Source organism: Branchiostoma floridae, chromosome 6 (genome assembly GCF_000003815.2).
Source record: "Branchiostoma floridae strain S238N-H82 chromosome 6, Bfl_VNyyK, whole genome shotgun sequence".
NCBI classification, from domain to species: Eukaryota; Metazoa; Chordata; class Leptocardii; order Amphioxiformes; family Branchiostomatidae; genus Branchiostoma; species Branchiostoma floridae.
Genome location: NC_049984.1, coordinates 1,596,099 through 1,612,038, shown reverse-complemented (window position 1 = coordinate 1,612,038; position 15,940 = coordinate 1,596,099). Strand labels below are relative to the sequence as shown.

General features: G+C 45.1%; 1 protein-coding gene across 1 annotated transcript in view; it reads left to right on the top strand.

Moving 5' to 3' along the window:
• Positions 1-15,940, top strand: part of LOC118417414 (ATP-binding cassette sub-family A member 3-like) — a gene marked incomplete in the record, with an annotated part of 46,640 nt that overhangs the window by 22,815 nt on the left and 7,885 nt on the right. The window contains 19 exon segments of the mRNA XM_035822973.1: positions 87-743; positions 1,127-1,267; positions 2,788-2,850; positions 3,523-3,727; positions 4,367-4,558; positions 5,031-5,168; positions 5,449-5,665; positions 6,608-6,863; positions 7,248-7,499; positions 8,252-8,485; positions 8,970-9,276; positions 9,589-9,638; positions 10,378-10,414; positions 12,654-12,778; positions 13,213-13,338; positions 13,638-13,793; positions 14,408-14,581; positions 15,296-15,509; positions 15,780-15,894. Of these exon segments, the coding sequence (XP_035678866.1) occupies positions 87-743; positions 1,127-1,267; positions 2,788-2,850; positions 3,523-3,727; positions 4,367-4,558; positions 5,031-5,168; positions 5,449-5,665; positions 6,608-6,863; positions 7,248-7,499; positions 8,252-8,485; positions 8,970-9,276; positions 9,589-9,638; positions 10,378-10,414; positions 12,654-12,778; positions 13,213-13,338; positions 13,638-13,793; positions 14,408-14,581; positions 15,296-15,509; positions 15,780-15,894 (3,659 nt within the window).

The following is a 15,940-nucleotide window of genomic DNA, read 5'->3' as shown; positions in this document are numbered from 1 at the left end:
GTCTCTAACTCTAATTGTTCACATTGACCCAATCAGGCAAAACTGTCAGAGACTGTTTTCAAGTGACGTTTTCCCCTGATCCCCAGGTTGCGCTGCTGTTCAGCCTGGTTCTGTGGTACCTGAACTACATGCCTTACCAGTTCATTGTCAGCTCCTACGTTTTTGTCCCATCCCCAGGTTGCCCTGCTGTTCAGCCTGGTTCTGTGTTTTTGTCCCATCTCCAGGTGGCCCTGCTGTTCAGCCTGGTTCTGTGGTACCTGAACTACATGCCTTACCAGTTCATTGTCAGCTCCTACGTTTTTGTCCCATCCCCAGGTTGCTCTGCTGTTCAGCCTATGTTTTTGTCCCATCCCCAGGTTGCGCTGCTGTTCAGCCTAGTGCTGTGGTACCTGAACTACATGCCTTACCAGTTCATTGTCAGCTCCTACGTTTTTGTCCCATCCCCAGGTTGCCCTGCTGTTCAGCCTACGTTTTTGTCCCATCCCCAGGTTGCGCTGCTGTTCAGCCTAGTGCTGTGGTACCTGAATTACATGCCGTACCAGTTCATCGCTAACTCCTACGAGGACATGACGGGCCCGCAGAAGACCGCCGCCTGCCTCCTCTCCAACACCTGCGCCTCCATCGGCTTCCGACTCATCATCTACTACGAGGAGGCGACAATCGGCGCCACCTGGGCCAACTTCCGTACCACGCCGTCCGTGGATGACAATTTCTCCCTCTCCATGGCATTTGCCATGCTGGTGGTGTGTATAAACTATAATAATGTATATTGACCGTCTCTGCGTGCTAGGGAGAGAGCAAGAGAGAGAGCGAGAGTGAGCAAGAGAGAGAGAATGAGAGAGAAAATGAAAGAATGAGAGGGAAGGAGGGAGGGAGGAAGAGGGATTGAATATGTCATTTTAAGCCTATGAAACTGTACAGTTTCATGTAATTTTGGGATGGATGGGGTAACATTATTTCCATCCCAACAAGCAAATTTCCGTCCCGGGACGGAGACAGCCCAGGGACAGAACAGAATGTGATGGTGTAGAATAAAGATTGTTCCTCGGCCATGGCAACTCTCGTTTGTCTGTTATCACTTTACAAAATTATTTGCCAAAGCACGTCCTCTACTTCTTCTCTACAGGTGGACACGGTTGTGTACCTGGTCATCACCTGGTACATCGAGGCGGTGTTCCCCGGAAAGTATGGCGTCCCCAAACCGCCATACTTCCTGTTCCAGCGGTCGTACTGGTGCGGGCCCAGCAACAGGGTCAAGCATGGGGAGGTAAGGAAAACAAACAAACAAACAAACAAACAAACAAGCTTTGCATGCATCTACTGGCTGTTTCATTCTTGTTTAGGGCCACACTAATTTGATTGGTTGGCTCTCAGATTTAAAACAAAATACTTCATCAGAACATTACAGGAAAAGTATATTTGATAAGAATGTCTAAGAATGTTAATATGTAGTACTACTTAAACCTGGTACACATAGGCAAATGCAAGGTTTCCTCTCAAAGCTCCATTTCTCCTCTTGCTGAATGTCTGAGAGCCAAGAAAGTACATTGATGTGCATGGCAAACATTTCTTGAATCATCATCAGTAATGAAGTTATAATTCTAAACTATTGTGCTGACTGCAGTGCAAATTCTTTAGAAATGCAGTTTGCATAGTTTTGCTCAAATCCAAGGATTGAGCAACATCTACATACCAATTGCATGACTGCAAAAGACACTATCAAAAGTATGATTGGCTGTGTTTTTAATCTAATGAAATGTCTTGCATTGCATGAAATGTATACGGAATACAGAAATATATTAATTGTGAATATTATTTAGTGTTACGGTATATACTGCCAAATTGATATGTTGTGAATATGTAGTCAGTGTATTGTGGATAGATAGTTGAAGCATAATTCTTGCTTAGAGCACTCAAGCAAAATGGATACATTGATTTTTAATGAATGCTTATTTTTATTTGAATGCATTGCCAACACACTTTACATATTCTGTTGCCTGACTGCATGGTTAATACAAGCTTGTCACTGTGAATATGTCATAAGTTGCAAGCATGGCTGTTGTTGGGACTTGGTTAGGCAAGAAGAAAATGCCAATTTGCTTAAAAAATGGTGTGCCATTTTCAAGCATGAGCTGGTGTAGTTATTGTCTTGCGTTAACCCTGAACTCCATCCAAAGGCTAAGGTTCAACATTGCTCATAAAATGTTAATTTTAGTTTCAGTTTTAAACACAGTTATCAACAAATTTACCCCACAAAAGCGCTCATACATGTTGTTGTCTAAATTGCATGCACTATCCAAGTCATCTCGAGTCCCAAATGCTCAAATGAGTCACCCCTCCCACTGTAGTTACCTCTTGTTCACTCAATCACTCTATTTTTGTTACTGCAAGATAACAGTGTATTGTTTAATGAGTGAGCTCTGCAAAAGACATTCTCCAGCCTTGTTGCATGCAAAGTAGTGGCAGGCATACTTAGGCAACCTTAATGTATCTGCCGTACTAAATCATTTGTCAATTCTGTAGCGTCGACGAAGGGAATTAGCTGATGACATAAGTCATGTTTATGACGACCTTAGGCAGTTTCTTGCACTTTCTATTTTAACAGTCAAGCCAAATAAATTTTGCCTGCACTAAGCATGCCCAGGGTTTTAGATTTTTTTCTTTTTCTCAGTCTGGTCTTCTGTATTTACCATGCTGTATACCTTGAGCAATTCACAACTTACATGTCTATGTTGGGACTGACTCAATAAAACACTCTTCAAATGTTTGGTTTCTGCATGTATACAGAAGACAGAGAAGAAAGGCCCTTCAGAATGTCATGACAACCATGTTGCTTATGAACAGAGTCAGGTGTGGTCACAAACTTGAAAATTCTTCTAGATGGGAAAATAAAATTGCTGGTGAAGGTTTAACTAAGCTACAGTTGGCACTCTGCATACTAACGTTCGAACTACATACATATGAAAATATGAAAATGCAGGGTAGCCAGACGGATTAATTTTACCCATTTGTGCTACATTGTTTCATTAGGAATGAAGCTGGCCTTTTTTCGGATAAGTTAGTTGTACATCATGGCTTAGTACTGCATGTCCTTGTGTTGGGTTTTGGGAGCATGTAATGTAACTGCTTTCTAGTAGACATTCGTCCTTTTCTCTCATTTTCTTTAATCTGTTATGTCCTTGCATTAATGTCCTCAGTTCAGTTAATGTCCTAATATGCATAAATGGGAACCTTACAAGTTACATGCTCCCATAGCCTAATTCTCCAGGACCTGCTTTCAGTCCTGTAGTTTTCTGCTTACTTTCCTATTTTCCTCTCCACTATTCTGCAATGTTACCAGTGTTATGTTCTTGTCCAATATGTCCTAATTTACATAAATTGGAACCTTAGTATGCTCCCATAACCTAAGGCTCTTGTTTTTGGGCCTGTTGTCCACTAATCTGCAATGTAATCTGTTATGACCTTTAGTGAATATGTCCTCATCATGTCCTAATTTGCATAAATGGGACCTTGTGTTGTCAGGATCTGGAGATGGAAGCTGCGAACAACCTGAGCACCATGGACTCCCCCCACGAGCCAGAGCCCCAGGGCCTGCCGCTGGGCATCTCCATCAGGAACCTGGGCAAGGTGTTCAAGGGCTCGACGGGGAGGAAGGTGGCTGTGGACGGGCTGTCACTCAACATGTACCAGGGCCAGATCACCTCTCTGCTGGGGCATAACGGCGCTGGTCAGTCTGACACTTGCATGGGTTACATACCTCCAACACCCCTTTATTCTGACACCCCAATGTTCCAACACCCCTATGTTCTGACACCCCAATGTTCCAACACCCCTATGTTCTGACTCCCCTATGCTCTGACACCCTTATGCTCTGACACCCCTATGTTCTGACACCCCTATGTTCTGACACCCCTATGTTCGTTCTAACACCCCTATCTTCTGAAACCCTTATATTCTGTCAACCCTATGTTCTGTCACCCCTATGTTCTAACACCCCTACATGTATATTCTAACACCGCTATGTTCTAACACCCCTATGTTACGACACAACTATGTTACTGCACGGGGGCGGCGACTATATTCTTACTCCTCATGGCAATGATAAGTGGCATACAATTGTCATTAATCCTAATATGCCTTTGGAGGTAAACTACCAAGCACAAAGTCAGACTTAGAAACATGTATATTTGTACCACTATTGATTGTTGTAGTTGCATTATTGCAGAGATAACCACGACTATGTCTATCTTGACTTGCCTGCCCACTCCCCGACCCACTTTTGGTATGGCGATCGTGAATGGCTACATTATGCTAACATGGACGATGGCTCAAACAGTTTCTAATCTTCAATTCTTTTCTCTCTCAGGTAAGACCACGACCATGTCCATCCTGACCGGCCTGTTCCCCCCCACCTCTGGTACGGCGACTGTGAACAACCACAGTATCCTGACTAACATGGACGAGATCCGCAGTAGTCTGGGGCTCTGTCCTCAGCACAACGTCCTGTTCGACAGGCTCACTGTCAGGGAACATCTCTACTTTGCCATCACTCTGAAAGGTGAGGTTGAAGACAATGTATTTTTTTTACTATGAAAAACATCATCATGTTTCTAGTTCTTTATTACTCTAAAACTAGTGACAAGAGCATTTCTACTTTGCCATCACTGTGGAAGGTGTGGTTGAGACAGACTAAAGTTTGCTTCAATACCTTGAAGAAACAGTTGAAGAACATTGTGGTATTACCACAGTACTTTCTTACTCAGGCATCAGAGCTGGTGTCTGATGCGCATACAAAGTGACAAATACAGTCACAGCTACAGTATGATGTTTATAAGTCACACCTGTATGTGTATCTCATCTTCCCTCAGGTAAGACAGGTGATGAAGCTAAGAATGAGGTTGCTCAGATACTGTAGGTCTTACAGTTGCAGTGTACAACAGTGATCTTACATTCACCTGCATCTCACCTATAGTATATCTCACCTAAAGTATATCTCACCTATATCGCACCTGTATCTCACCTGCCCCCAGGTAAGACAGGTGATGAAGCTAAGAGGGAGATCGCCCAGATGCTGCAGGACCTCCAGCTGGAGAACAAGTCTGGGACCGTCTCCTCTCAGCTGTCGGGAGGGATGAAGAGGAAACTGTCCTGCTCCATGGCTCTGATCGGTGAGGGTTGATAAAATTCTAGTCTTTATATCCATCAAACTTAAAGGAGATAAATAACCTAATTGCATCAATCTTGTCTTGACTTTTGTCTCCTATTGGACTATGTAAAATTTCTCTTCCAGGCGGTTCCCAGGTGGTTATCCTGGACGAGCCCACGGCCGGTATGGACCCGTACGCCCGGCGCGCCACCTGGAATCTCCTGCAGTGCTGAAGTACAAGGAGAACCGCACCATGCTGCTGACCAGTTTGATATAAACAGTTTCCTTTTTCTCCTGTCCAGGCGGTTCCCAGGTGGTTATCCTTGACGAGCCCACGGCCGGTATGGACCCGTACGCACGGCGCGCCACCTGGGATCTCCTGCTAAAGTACAAAGAGAACCGGACCATGCTGCTGACCACCCACTACATGGACGAGGCCGACCTTCTGGGGGACAGGATCGCCATCATGGCCAACGGGAAACTCACCTGCAGCGGCAGCTCGCTCTTCCTCAAGAACAGGTACCCTGGTCTCCAACTAGATCCCTTTTGCGTATCAGTTTACAGCTAGGATACAAGAACTTCTCTCCAACAAAATTTCTCCAGTGTCACTGGCGAAAGACACTGGATGGTTATCTGAAACATCTGACCGTTTCCAAAATCATATCCAGTTGCTTCAGTAACTGCTTTTTGGCAAATCTTATCACCTGGATGTCTAACCTTCATCAACGTACCAGGTACCCTTGAGTTCCGCCTTAGACCTGATAGTCTAAAGTACCAAAATAAAGCAAATAAAGTTCAATTTCACTCTCCTTCAAGATATGTTATTTGCTCTTTTATATCAGACACTTAGCATGTGGCAATTCATCATCTGCAGGGTTGAACAAGTTTTCTAAAATCCACTTGTCCTATCGGGCAAGCACATAAAAAATGTACTTGCCCAAACCAATTTTTCACTTGCCCAAAATTAAAATGTCACTGTTACTAGTACAGTTGTATATGCATTTTCACTTCCAACAATGGAATTCTCTGTAGACAATTGCTTGATGTCATGACTGTAAAAAGGAACAAGTATATCAAAATTGCACTAAAATCAATGGAAAAATCTTACTTGCCCGATCGGACAAGTGGGGTAGGACATGCACTTGCCCGAACAGCACTTTCACTTGCCCTGGGCAATAAGGCTAGTGGACTTGTTTATCCCTGATCTGGACTAGAAGGTTAGCATTTGAATCCTGGCTGTTGTAGCTTACCCAATTTACATGTTGCTGGAAAAAGTCCTGTCATTTCTGTCATGCAGATGTCAGAAATGAGCATTAATGCTGTCGATTCATGCTTTTCATTTGAAGAAATGTTTGCCATACGTCCTCAGTGCTGCAATATTTGTTGGACTTGGAGGGTTACAAAGCAGCATGGGTAAGGGGATGAAGTCTGCCCTTACTGATTGTGTTGTTTGATTGTCAGGTTTGGTGTTGGTTACCACCTGACGCTGGCGAAGGCGCCGGTCTGTGTGGAGCAGAAGGTGAGAGACGAGGTGGAGAAGCATGTTCCGTCGGCGCTGTTTGGCGGGAGCGTGGGGTCCGAGATGGCGTTCATCCTCCCCACGGAAAGCACCAGCCTCTTTGCCCCGCTCTTCCGCGAGCTTGAGCTCAACAGGGAGCTCTTTGGCATCACCAGCTTTGGCGTTTCCGTGACAACCCTGGAGGAGGTCTTCATGAAGGTTTGTAAATTCTTCCTTTTTAACCCTTTAGATGTGCTAAAAGTCTTTGATTGTTTCTGGGGTGACCCAAAATATAGCAGAATCAAGTCCAGCATTGTCATCTCTGGATATCTTTATGAGGGTTCGTAACCGAAGGTCTCTTTTTACATGGAGTTATGTCCCATTTACATGGAGTTATGTACTCCCATAGTCTTTGACTGCTTCAGGAGTGACCCAAACAGAAAAAAATTGTCATTACATCCCAGTGACTACCTTGAATATAGCAAGGAAAAGGCAGGAGACAGGAAGATGCAAAGGGCCCTTCAAGTTGTGGTCTTTTGTTTTCTCTCGGCATACCTGCCCTAGAGATTCTCACTCAGACATAATTCTGTATTATGGTTACAGACTGGTGAGGGGACCCTGGACGACATCGGAAGCCTCACCAACCTCCAAGCCAGCAGCAACGGTCAGGCCAACGGGACAGCGACCAACGACACAGAGAGTGTCGAGGAAACTCTGCTGGCAGCCAACGGCGCAGAGAGAGCCGTTCCACCCTCCTCCCACAGCGCGATCAACATGGTGGACCAGTCTGTGTACCAGTACAGGGATAGCGGAGACCTGGTGAAGGGGTGCGCCCTGAAGTGGCAGCAGTTCAAGGTGCTGAAACTCCCGATACTGTTAATGCTTTGTTCTTTCCTTGGTGCTGAAAATTTAGTTGGTAGTGCGATTGAAGGTACGGACCATCCCTTGGGGCTGATGTTCTTCCCGAACATTAGGCGACTATGCAAAGTGTTGAAACTCCGGATGTTCCTAGATGTTAGATATTTCCTTGGTCCTGAAAAGTTTGCTGCTGTTATATTTGCTGGTGTTTACGCCTTTATTTACCTCAATCTTGATTAAGATCCTATTAACCATTGGTGCTGGCCATCTCTTGTTGGTCATGATCTGGCTGTTCTTCCAATATGGTAAAACAAAGCAGAATTGTTACCAGAGCTTTCTAGTGTTCAGGGGCACACTTTCCTTGATATATGAAGTTTCCAATTGGTTCTTAAATTTGATGGGGAAAGAACACAAACAAGCTATTATTTCTTCTTCTTTACCACAGCATGTGTTACTTTTTGTTTTTATTTGTGTTCTGTAAATCATTGTTTTACTAGATGCAAATGAATAAGTCAAACTTACAATTTCATCAAATGTAAAAAGAGCAGTTAGAACATCAGAATATCAAAATCATAACTTGACAATGAATGTTTGTTCCCTGCCCAGGCCATGATACTGAAGCGTTTCCTGAGTGCGAAGCGAGACAAGAAGGCCCTGATCACCCAGCTGATCCTGCCTCTGCTCTTGTGGTGTTAGAGATGTGTCTAAACATTGGTTCATCATGAATGTTAACTTTCCTCTTTCCCCAGGCCATGATACTGAAGCGTTTCCTGAGTGCGAAGCGAGACAAGAAGGCTCTGATCACCCAGCTGATCCTGCCTCTGCTCTTCGTGCTCCTCGGCCTGTTAGTCAGCATCACGTTTCCCGCCCGCTCCAGCGACCCCGCCCGTGTGCTCAACTTCGCCAACGCCAGTGCCAACGAGCAAACCACAGGGCTGTTTGCTGATCTGAGGACACAGAACGGCACGGGAAGCTTGTTTCAGGTGAGAGTGTTTTGCTGAATCTGTTTATTGTCTTGTTTGTTCTGTATAACCTGAGTAAACCACCTAAGTTTGATCCACTCACACTGGGAACGACACCTACTCTTTTCCACAAATGTGGTGGGTTCTTTAATGTGCTTGAGGTGTGGCTCCCAAACAAGTTAAATGTGTATGAGACCACATCATCATCCTGTCTTCTCTATTTACTCTGAAATACTTATTGTATGTATGAGACCAGTGTCATATAAAGCTTTCTAGAGTCTATGATCTAATTGTTTGCATGCCAACATATTGGTAAACATGCTGGTATTGATCAAACCACACGTTATTAAGTAAAATATGCAGAGAGCTGCACTTTTTCTCTACCTTATTGTTCTATCTGATTGTATAACGTAGACTAGGATAACTTGGCAATGTTGCATGCTTTGAAATGGAAGGTTAGCAATGGCTGTGTCTCTAATAAGTCTTTCTACTTTTCTCCCAACAGCATTTGTCCACATACCTGTCCCAGTACAACATGCAAGGAAGCGACGTGACGTCCACCGTCAATTCCATCATGTCAAACAACGAGGGAAACAGCGTACAGGGAACAGCGTTGACCAACACCGCCCAATGCTGCGGCTACCCCAACCTGGTCCTAAACTCCCAGTGTGCGGACACCCTGTATGCCGACTCCGTCACAGCCAATGCTTCATCGTCCTATAACGGGAAGTGTGTCAACGAGGAAGACTTTGGTTACTACCACTGTTACTCCTGCATGCTGGAGATGGCACCCACCAGTACCTGTCCCATAGGTGAGAAACATTCTGTGAATAAATTGTTTGCAATGTTTTAAACATTGTTTTACACATTTTCCCTCCCTAATGACTGACTGAACTTTTGAACACAAGAATCCTAGGTTGATAAGTGTTTTTTGAAGGCATTACTAATTTTTGTGTACAGTTCTTTTTTGAGCTGGTATTGCTATGTGAATACATAAAACCTGCTGTTGTTTTTGGCTCAGGTGTGAACTCCAGCTTCCTGACAGACACCACCATGTACTACCAGGAGCACGTCCTTAACTAACAGTTTAACTAATACCTGACGTACTGTTGTCTTTGGTTCAGGAGTGAACTCCAGCTTCCTGACAGACACCACCCTGTACTACCAGGAGCATGTCCTTAACTAACTAATGCCTGACGTACTGTTGTGTTTGGCTCAGGTGTGAACTCCAGTTTCCTGACAGACACCACCATGTACTACCAGGAGCACGTCCTTAACTAACTAATACCTGACGTACTGTTGTGTTTGGCTCAGGTGTGAACTCCAGTTTCCTGACAGACACTACCCTGTACTACCAGGAGCATGTCCTTAACTAACTAATACCTGACGTACTGTTGTGTTTTGCTCAGGTGTGAACTCCAGCTTCCTGACAGACACCACCATGTACTACCAGGAGCACATCCTTAACTAACTAATACCTGACGTACTGTTGTGTTTGGCTCAGGTGTGAACTCCAGTTTCCTGACAGACACCACAATGTACTACCAGGAGCACGTCCTTAACTAACTAATACCTGACGTACTGTTGTGTTTGGCTCAGGTGTGAACTCCAGTTTCCTGACAGACACCACAATGTACTACCAGGAGCACGTCCTTAACTAACTAATACCTGACGTACTGTTGTGTTTGGCTCAGGTGTGAACGCCAGCTTCCTGACAGACACCACCCTGTACTACCAGGAGCACGTCCTTAACTAACAGTTTAACTAATACCTGACGTACTGTTGTGTTTGGTTCAGGTGTGAACTCCAGTTTCCTGACGGACACCACCATGTACTACCAGGAGCACGTCCTTAACTAACAGTTTAACTAATACCTGACGTACTGTTGTGTTTGGTGCATGTGTGAACTCCAGTTTCCTGACGGACACCACCATGTACTACCAGGAGCACGTCCTTAACTAACAGTTTAACTAATACCTGACGTACTGTTGTGTTTGGTTCAGGTGTGAACTCCAGTTTCCTGACAGACTCCACCATGTACTACCAGGAGCACGTCCTTAACTAACAGTTTAACTAATACCTGACGTACTGTTGTGTTTGGTGCAGGTGTGAACTCCAGTTTCCTGACGGACACCACCATGTACTACCAGGAGCACGTCCTTAACTAACAGTTTAACTAATACCTGACGTACTGTTGTGTTTGGTTCAGGTGTGAACTCCAGTTTCCTGACAGACTCCACCATGTACTACCAGGAGCATGTCCTTAACTAACAGTTTAACTAATACCTGACGTACTGTTGTGTTTGGTGCAGGTGTGAACTCCAGTTTCCTGACGGACACCACCATGTACTACCAGGAGCACGTCCTTAACTAACAGTTTAACTAATACCTGACGTACTGTTGTGTTTGGTTCAGGTGTGAACTCCAGTTTCCTGACAGACTCCACCATGTACTACCAGGAGCACGTCCTTAACTAACAGTTTAACTAATACCTGACGTACTGTTGTGTTTGGTTCAGGTGTGAACTCCAGTTTCCTGACGGACACCACCATGTACTACCAGGAGCACGTCCTTAACTAACAGTTTAACTAATACCTGACGTACTGTTGTGTTTGGTGCAGGTGTGAACTCCAGTTTCCTGACGGACACCACCATGTACTACCAGGAGCACGTCCTTAACTAACAGTTTAACTAATACCTGACGTACTGTTGTGTTTGGTTCAGGTGTGAACTCCAGTTTCCTGACAGACTCCACCATGTACTACCAGGAGCATGTCCTTAACTAACAGTTTAACTAATACCTGACTTACTGTTGTGTTTGGTGCAGGTGTGAACGCCAGCTTCCTGACAGAAACCACCTAGTACTACCAGGAGCACGTCCTTAACTAACTAATACCTGACGTACTGTTGTGTTTGGTTCAGGAGTGAACTCCAGCTTCCTGACAGACGCCACCATGTACTACCAGGAGCACGTCCTTAACTAACTAATACCTGACGTACTGTTGTGTTTGGTTCAGGAGTGAACTCCAGCTTCCTGACAGACGCCACCATGTACTACCAGGAGCACGTCCTTAACTAACTAATACCTGACGTTCTGTTGTGTTTGGTTCAGGAGTGAACTCCAGCTTCCTGACAGACGCTACCCTGTACTACCAGGAGCATGTCCTTAACTAACTAATACCTGACGTACTGTTGTGTTTTGCTCAGGTGTGAACTCCAGCTTCCTGACAGACACCAACATGTACTACCAGGAGCACATCCTTAACTAACTAATACCTGACGTACTGTTGTGTTTGGCTCAGGTGTGAACTCCAGTTTCCTGACAGACACCACAATGTACTACCAGGAGCACGTCCTTAAGTAACAGTTTAACTAATACCTGACGTACTGTTGTGTTTGGCTCAGGTGTGAACTCCAGTTTCCTGACAGACTCCACCATGTACTACCAGGAGCACGTCCTTAACTAACAGTTTAACTAATACCTGACGTACTGTTGTGTTTGGTTCAGGTGTGAACTCCAGTTTCCTGACGGACACCACCATGTACTACCAGGAGCACGTCCTTAACTAACAGTTTAACTAATACCTGACGTACTGTTGTGTTTGGTTCAGGTGTGAACTCCAGTTTCCTGACAGACTCCACCATGTACTACCAGGAGCATGTCCTTAACTAACAGTTTAACTAATACCTGACTTACTGTTGTGTTTGGTGCAGGTGTGAACGCCAGCTTCCTGACAGAAACCACCTAGTACTACCAGGAGCACGTCCTTAACTAACTAATACCTGACGTACTGTTGTGTTTGGTTCAGGAGTGAACTCCAGCTTCCTGACAGACGCCACCATGTACTACCAGGAGCACGTCCTTAACTAACTAATACCTGACGTACTGTTGTGTTTGGTTCAGGAGTGAACTCCAGCTTCCTGACAGACGCCACCATGTACTACCAGGAGCACGTCCTTAACTAACTAATACCTGACGTTCTGTTGTGTTTGGTTCAGGAGTGAACTCCAGCTTCCTGACAGACGCCACCATGTACTACCAGGAGCACGTCCTTAACTAACTAATACCTGATGTACTGTTGTGTTTGGTTCAGGAGTGAACTCCAGCTTCCTGACAGACGCCACCATGTACTACCAGGAGCACGTCCTTAACTAACTAATACCTGATGTACTGTTGTGTTTGGTTCAGGAGTGAACTCCAGCTTCCTGACAGACGCCACCATGTACTACCAGGAGCACGTCCTCCAGACCAGCGACTCAGCCTCCTACTTCCGCAGTACCATCGCAGGCTTCACTCTCTCCTCAAACCCTGACGTACGTACCTCTTCATTCCATTATCTTTTGGTGGAGGGGGGGGGGGGAGTTGCCGTTACCTGTAAGGTTTCATAACCGTGCATACATGTAATCATTGTAAAAGAGTTAGAACTGACTTAAAGATGCTTTCAAAGGAAACAAATCTAGATAAGCACACTCAGTAGAAACTGTACTTTTTCATTGTCTTACAATATGTATTGTGTAACAGAAGTGCTGTGTAGTGATTTCTGCCTGTGTTCCACATGTACATGTACAACATACTGTTGCGATCCAAGTAGAATTAAATCTATATTAAAACTATATTTCTGTGTTGATATGTAGAACGAGAGCCAGACCCTTGCGAGAGCGTTGTACAGTAACCAGGGGTACCATTTTCCCGCCGTGTCACTGAACGCACTGTGCTCAGTACTTATACTAATTTCTGTGTTATGTAGAATGAGAGCCAGACCCTTGCCAGAGCATGGTACAGTGACCAGGGGTACCATTTCTCTGCCGTGTCGCTAAATGCACTGAGCAACATCCTGCTGCAGTTCTACACCGGTACTGACCACAGCATCGAGGTATGAGCAGGTCTTCTTTTGGATGCAGTTCTGCATTTTGGATGGGGGGGGGGGGGGTGCAGATGTACATATGTGTGTGTGTGTGGGGGTGTAGTTGAATATGCTGGGAGAAAACGGTAGAACATATGCATGACATACAAAGAAAGTGTAAGATCAAAAAAGGACTTTGGTCTAGAGACATTCAGCACTGTTTAACGTTCATTGTTCGGCAAAAAGCTTCCAGACTCAAAATACAGAAATCATAACACAAGGCATCAATTATATCAATAGACTTTAAATTTTTTCCTTGTCCCCCCCAGGCCACCAACTACCCGCTGCCCAACAGTGCAGAGAACTTGGCAGAGAACGCTGAAAGAGGCGGAGCCGGCGTCAGTCTGGCCATCCTCATGGTGTACGGCATGGCCTTCCTCGCCGCAAGCTTTGTGCCATTCGTCGTGAACGAGAGGCAATGTAAGGTGAGGAAAACTGACCTACAAATCACTCAACTTAGATAAGTTAAGTCATGAAAACCTGATGGCGATGGAACACAACCACATCCAAACCAAAACATATCAAAGATAGGGAAGCTGAATGCAGTGCAAGGTAAGAGAAGACAGATGCACAGCAATGAAGAATCAAGAACGCAAAAAAATCAGTGTGGAGATAAAAAATGGGTGCTCCTTTTTTTTTTCACCAACTTGGTGGCTGTTTGTACCTCCTTCCCCTCTCAACAAAGAGGAGGAAAAAAAAGATGGATACAAAATGTACTTTGCTATATAATCAAGACAAGCACCTGTAGTTTGTGATTGGCTCTATTACGTATTTGGTGATCACAATGTAACTTTGACACCAGCTTCTGCTTACTGATAACAGATAAAAGGAGAGGTAGGATAATGAGGTGTAGCTCTGACCGTTCTTTACTGTCCACCCAGGCGAAGCACATCCAGTTTGTGAGTGGTCTGGACACAGTGACGTACTGGATAGCCACATACATATTACACAACTCGTCTTAATCATTGATAAAATGCAACTAAATAAAACAATAACTTACAGCTTCATGTGTCTAACACCTATTTCTGTCCACTCTCAGGCCAAGCACATACAGTTTGTGAGTGGACTGGACCCTGTGACGTACTGGGTGGCCACGTTTGTGTGGGACATGATCAACTACCTGGTGCCGTGGCTCTGCCTGGTCATCATGTTCGCTGCCTTCAACACAGACGACTTCGGGGGAGAGAACCTCGGCACTGTGGTTACCATACTGGTGGGTATTGTGATCTATCTGCACCAAACATAACAACTTTTTATACTAATTGACGAACCCACAATGGATTACTAGTACATAGTAAACCCGTTGTGGCCTCAGAACGGCTATGGGAGTAAGTTAACTTCTACCACTACGTAAGACAGTCACCTTTACCTTGTCCCAAGACAGTACAAGTATTGTAACTAGTCCGTCTTAACAATCATTGCCGTATGGTTATACCATGTAATAATATGTCACAGTAGAGATTGGAATCCTGGAAGAATCAAAGATTGTCCAGTGGTAGGACTTTGATTTCTCAAAGACATACAAACAGTGTATGCTAAAGACTAAGCTGTTTCCCCTCCCCAGTTGCTGTATGGCTGGGCTGCCCTGCCCTTTACCTACATGGTGGGGTTCATGTTTGACTCCCCGCTGACGGCCTACTCCCTGATCACATTCCTGCTGTCCATGTTCACATGGTCAATACTGACTGGTTCTATTTCACATAGAGTATGGGGTTAGCTAAAGACTAAGCTGTTTCCCCTCCCCAGTTGCTGTACGGCTGGGCGGCCCTTCCCTTCACCTACATGGTGGGGTTCATGTTTGACTCCCCGCTGACGGCCTACTCCCTGATCACATTCCTGCTGTCCATGTTCATATAGTCAATACTCACTGTTCTATTTCACATAGAGTATAGGGTTAGCTAATGACGAAGCTGTTTCCCCACCCCAGTTGCTGTATGGTTGGGCGGCCCTGCCCTTTACCTACATGGTGGGGTTCATGTTCGACTCACCACTGACGGCCTACTCCCTGATCACCTTCCTGCTGTCCATGGTCACACTGGGATCCATCATCGCAGTTTTCATCCTGGGCAGCGTCACCGGCGACGAGGACATCGCAGAAATCCTCAACTTTGTGTTCCTGCTGCTGCCGACCCACGCACTGGGTAAGTTATTTATTTTATTATTGTTATAGGGTGGGCCGACTACTCTCTCTTGGCAGCCAGAGGTTGAATTGTGAGGAGCTTACAGTACGCCGGGCTAATTGCAAGGGTCTGGAGTGAGCTGCCATTCGGCGCCACTCAGGTGACTGTGCACTTCCAGGAACTTTGTATCGAAATGAATTCTTCAAAAGCTTAGGGTGAAACAACAAAAGTAGTTACTAACTTGAACAATTAAGAGGTTGAATTATTGAATTATTTTCTTTCTGTATGCAGGTAAGGGTTTTATAGACCTATCCACCAACAGCCAGCTACGTGACCAGTGCACCTCCAGTGACTTTAACAAGCAGGCCTGCGAGGCCTCCAACGTCACATACTACGAGAACAACTTTCGAGTGGACACGCCTGGCGTGGGTCAGTCCGTGGCGTACCTGGGC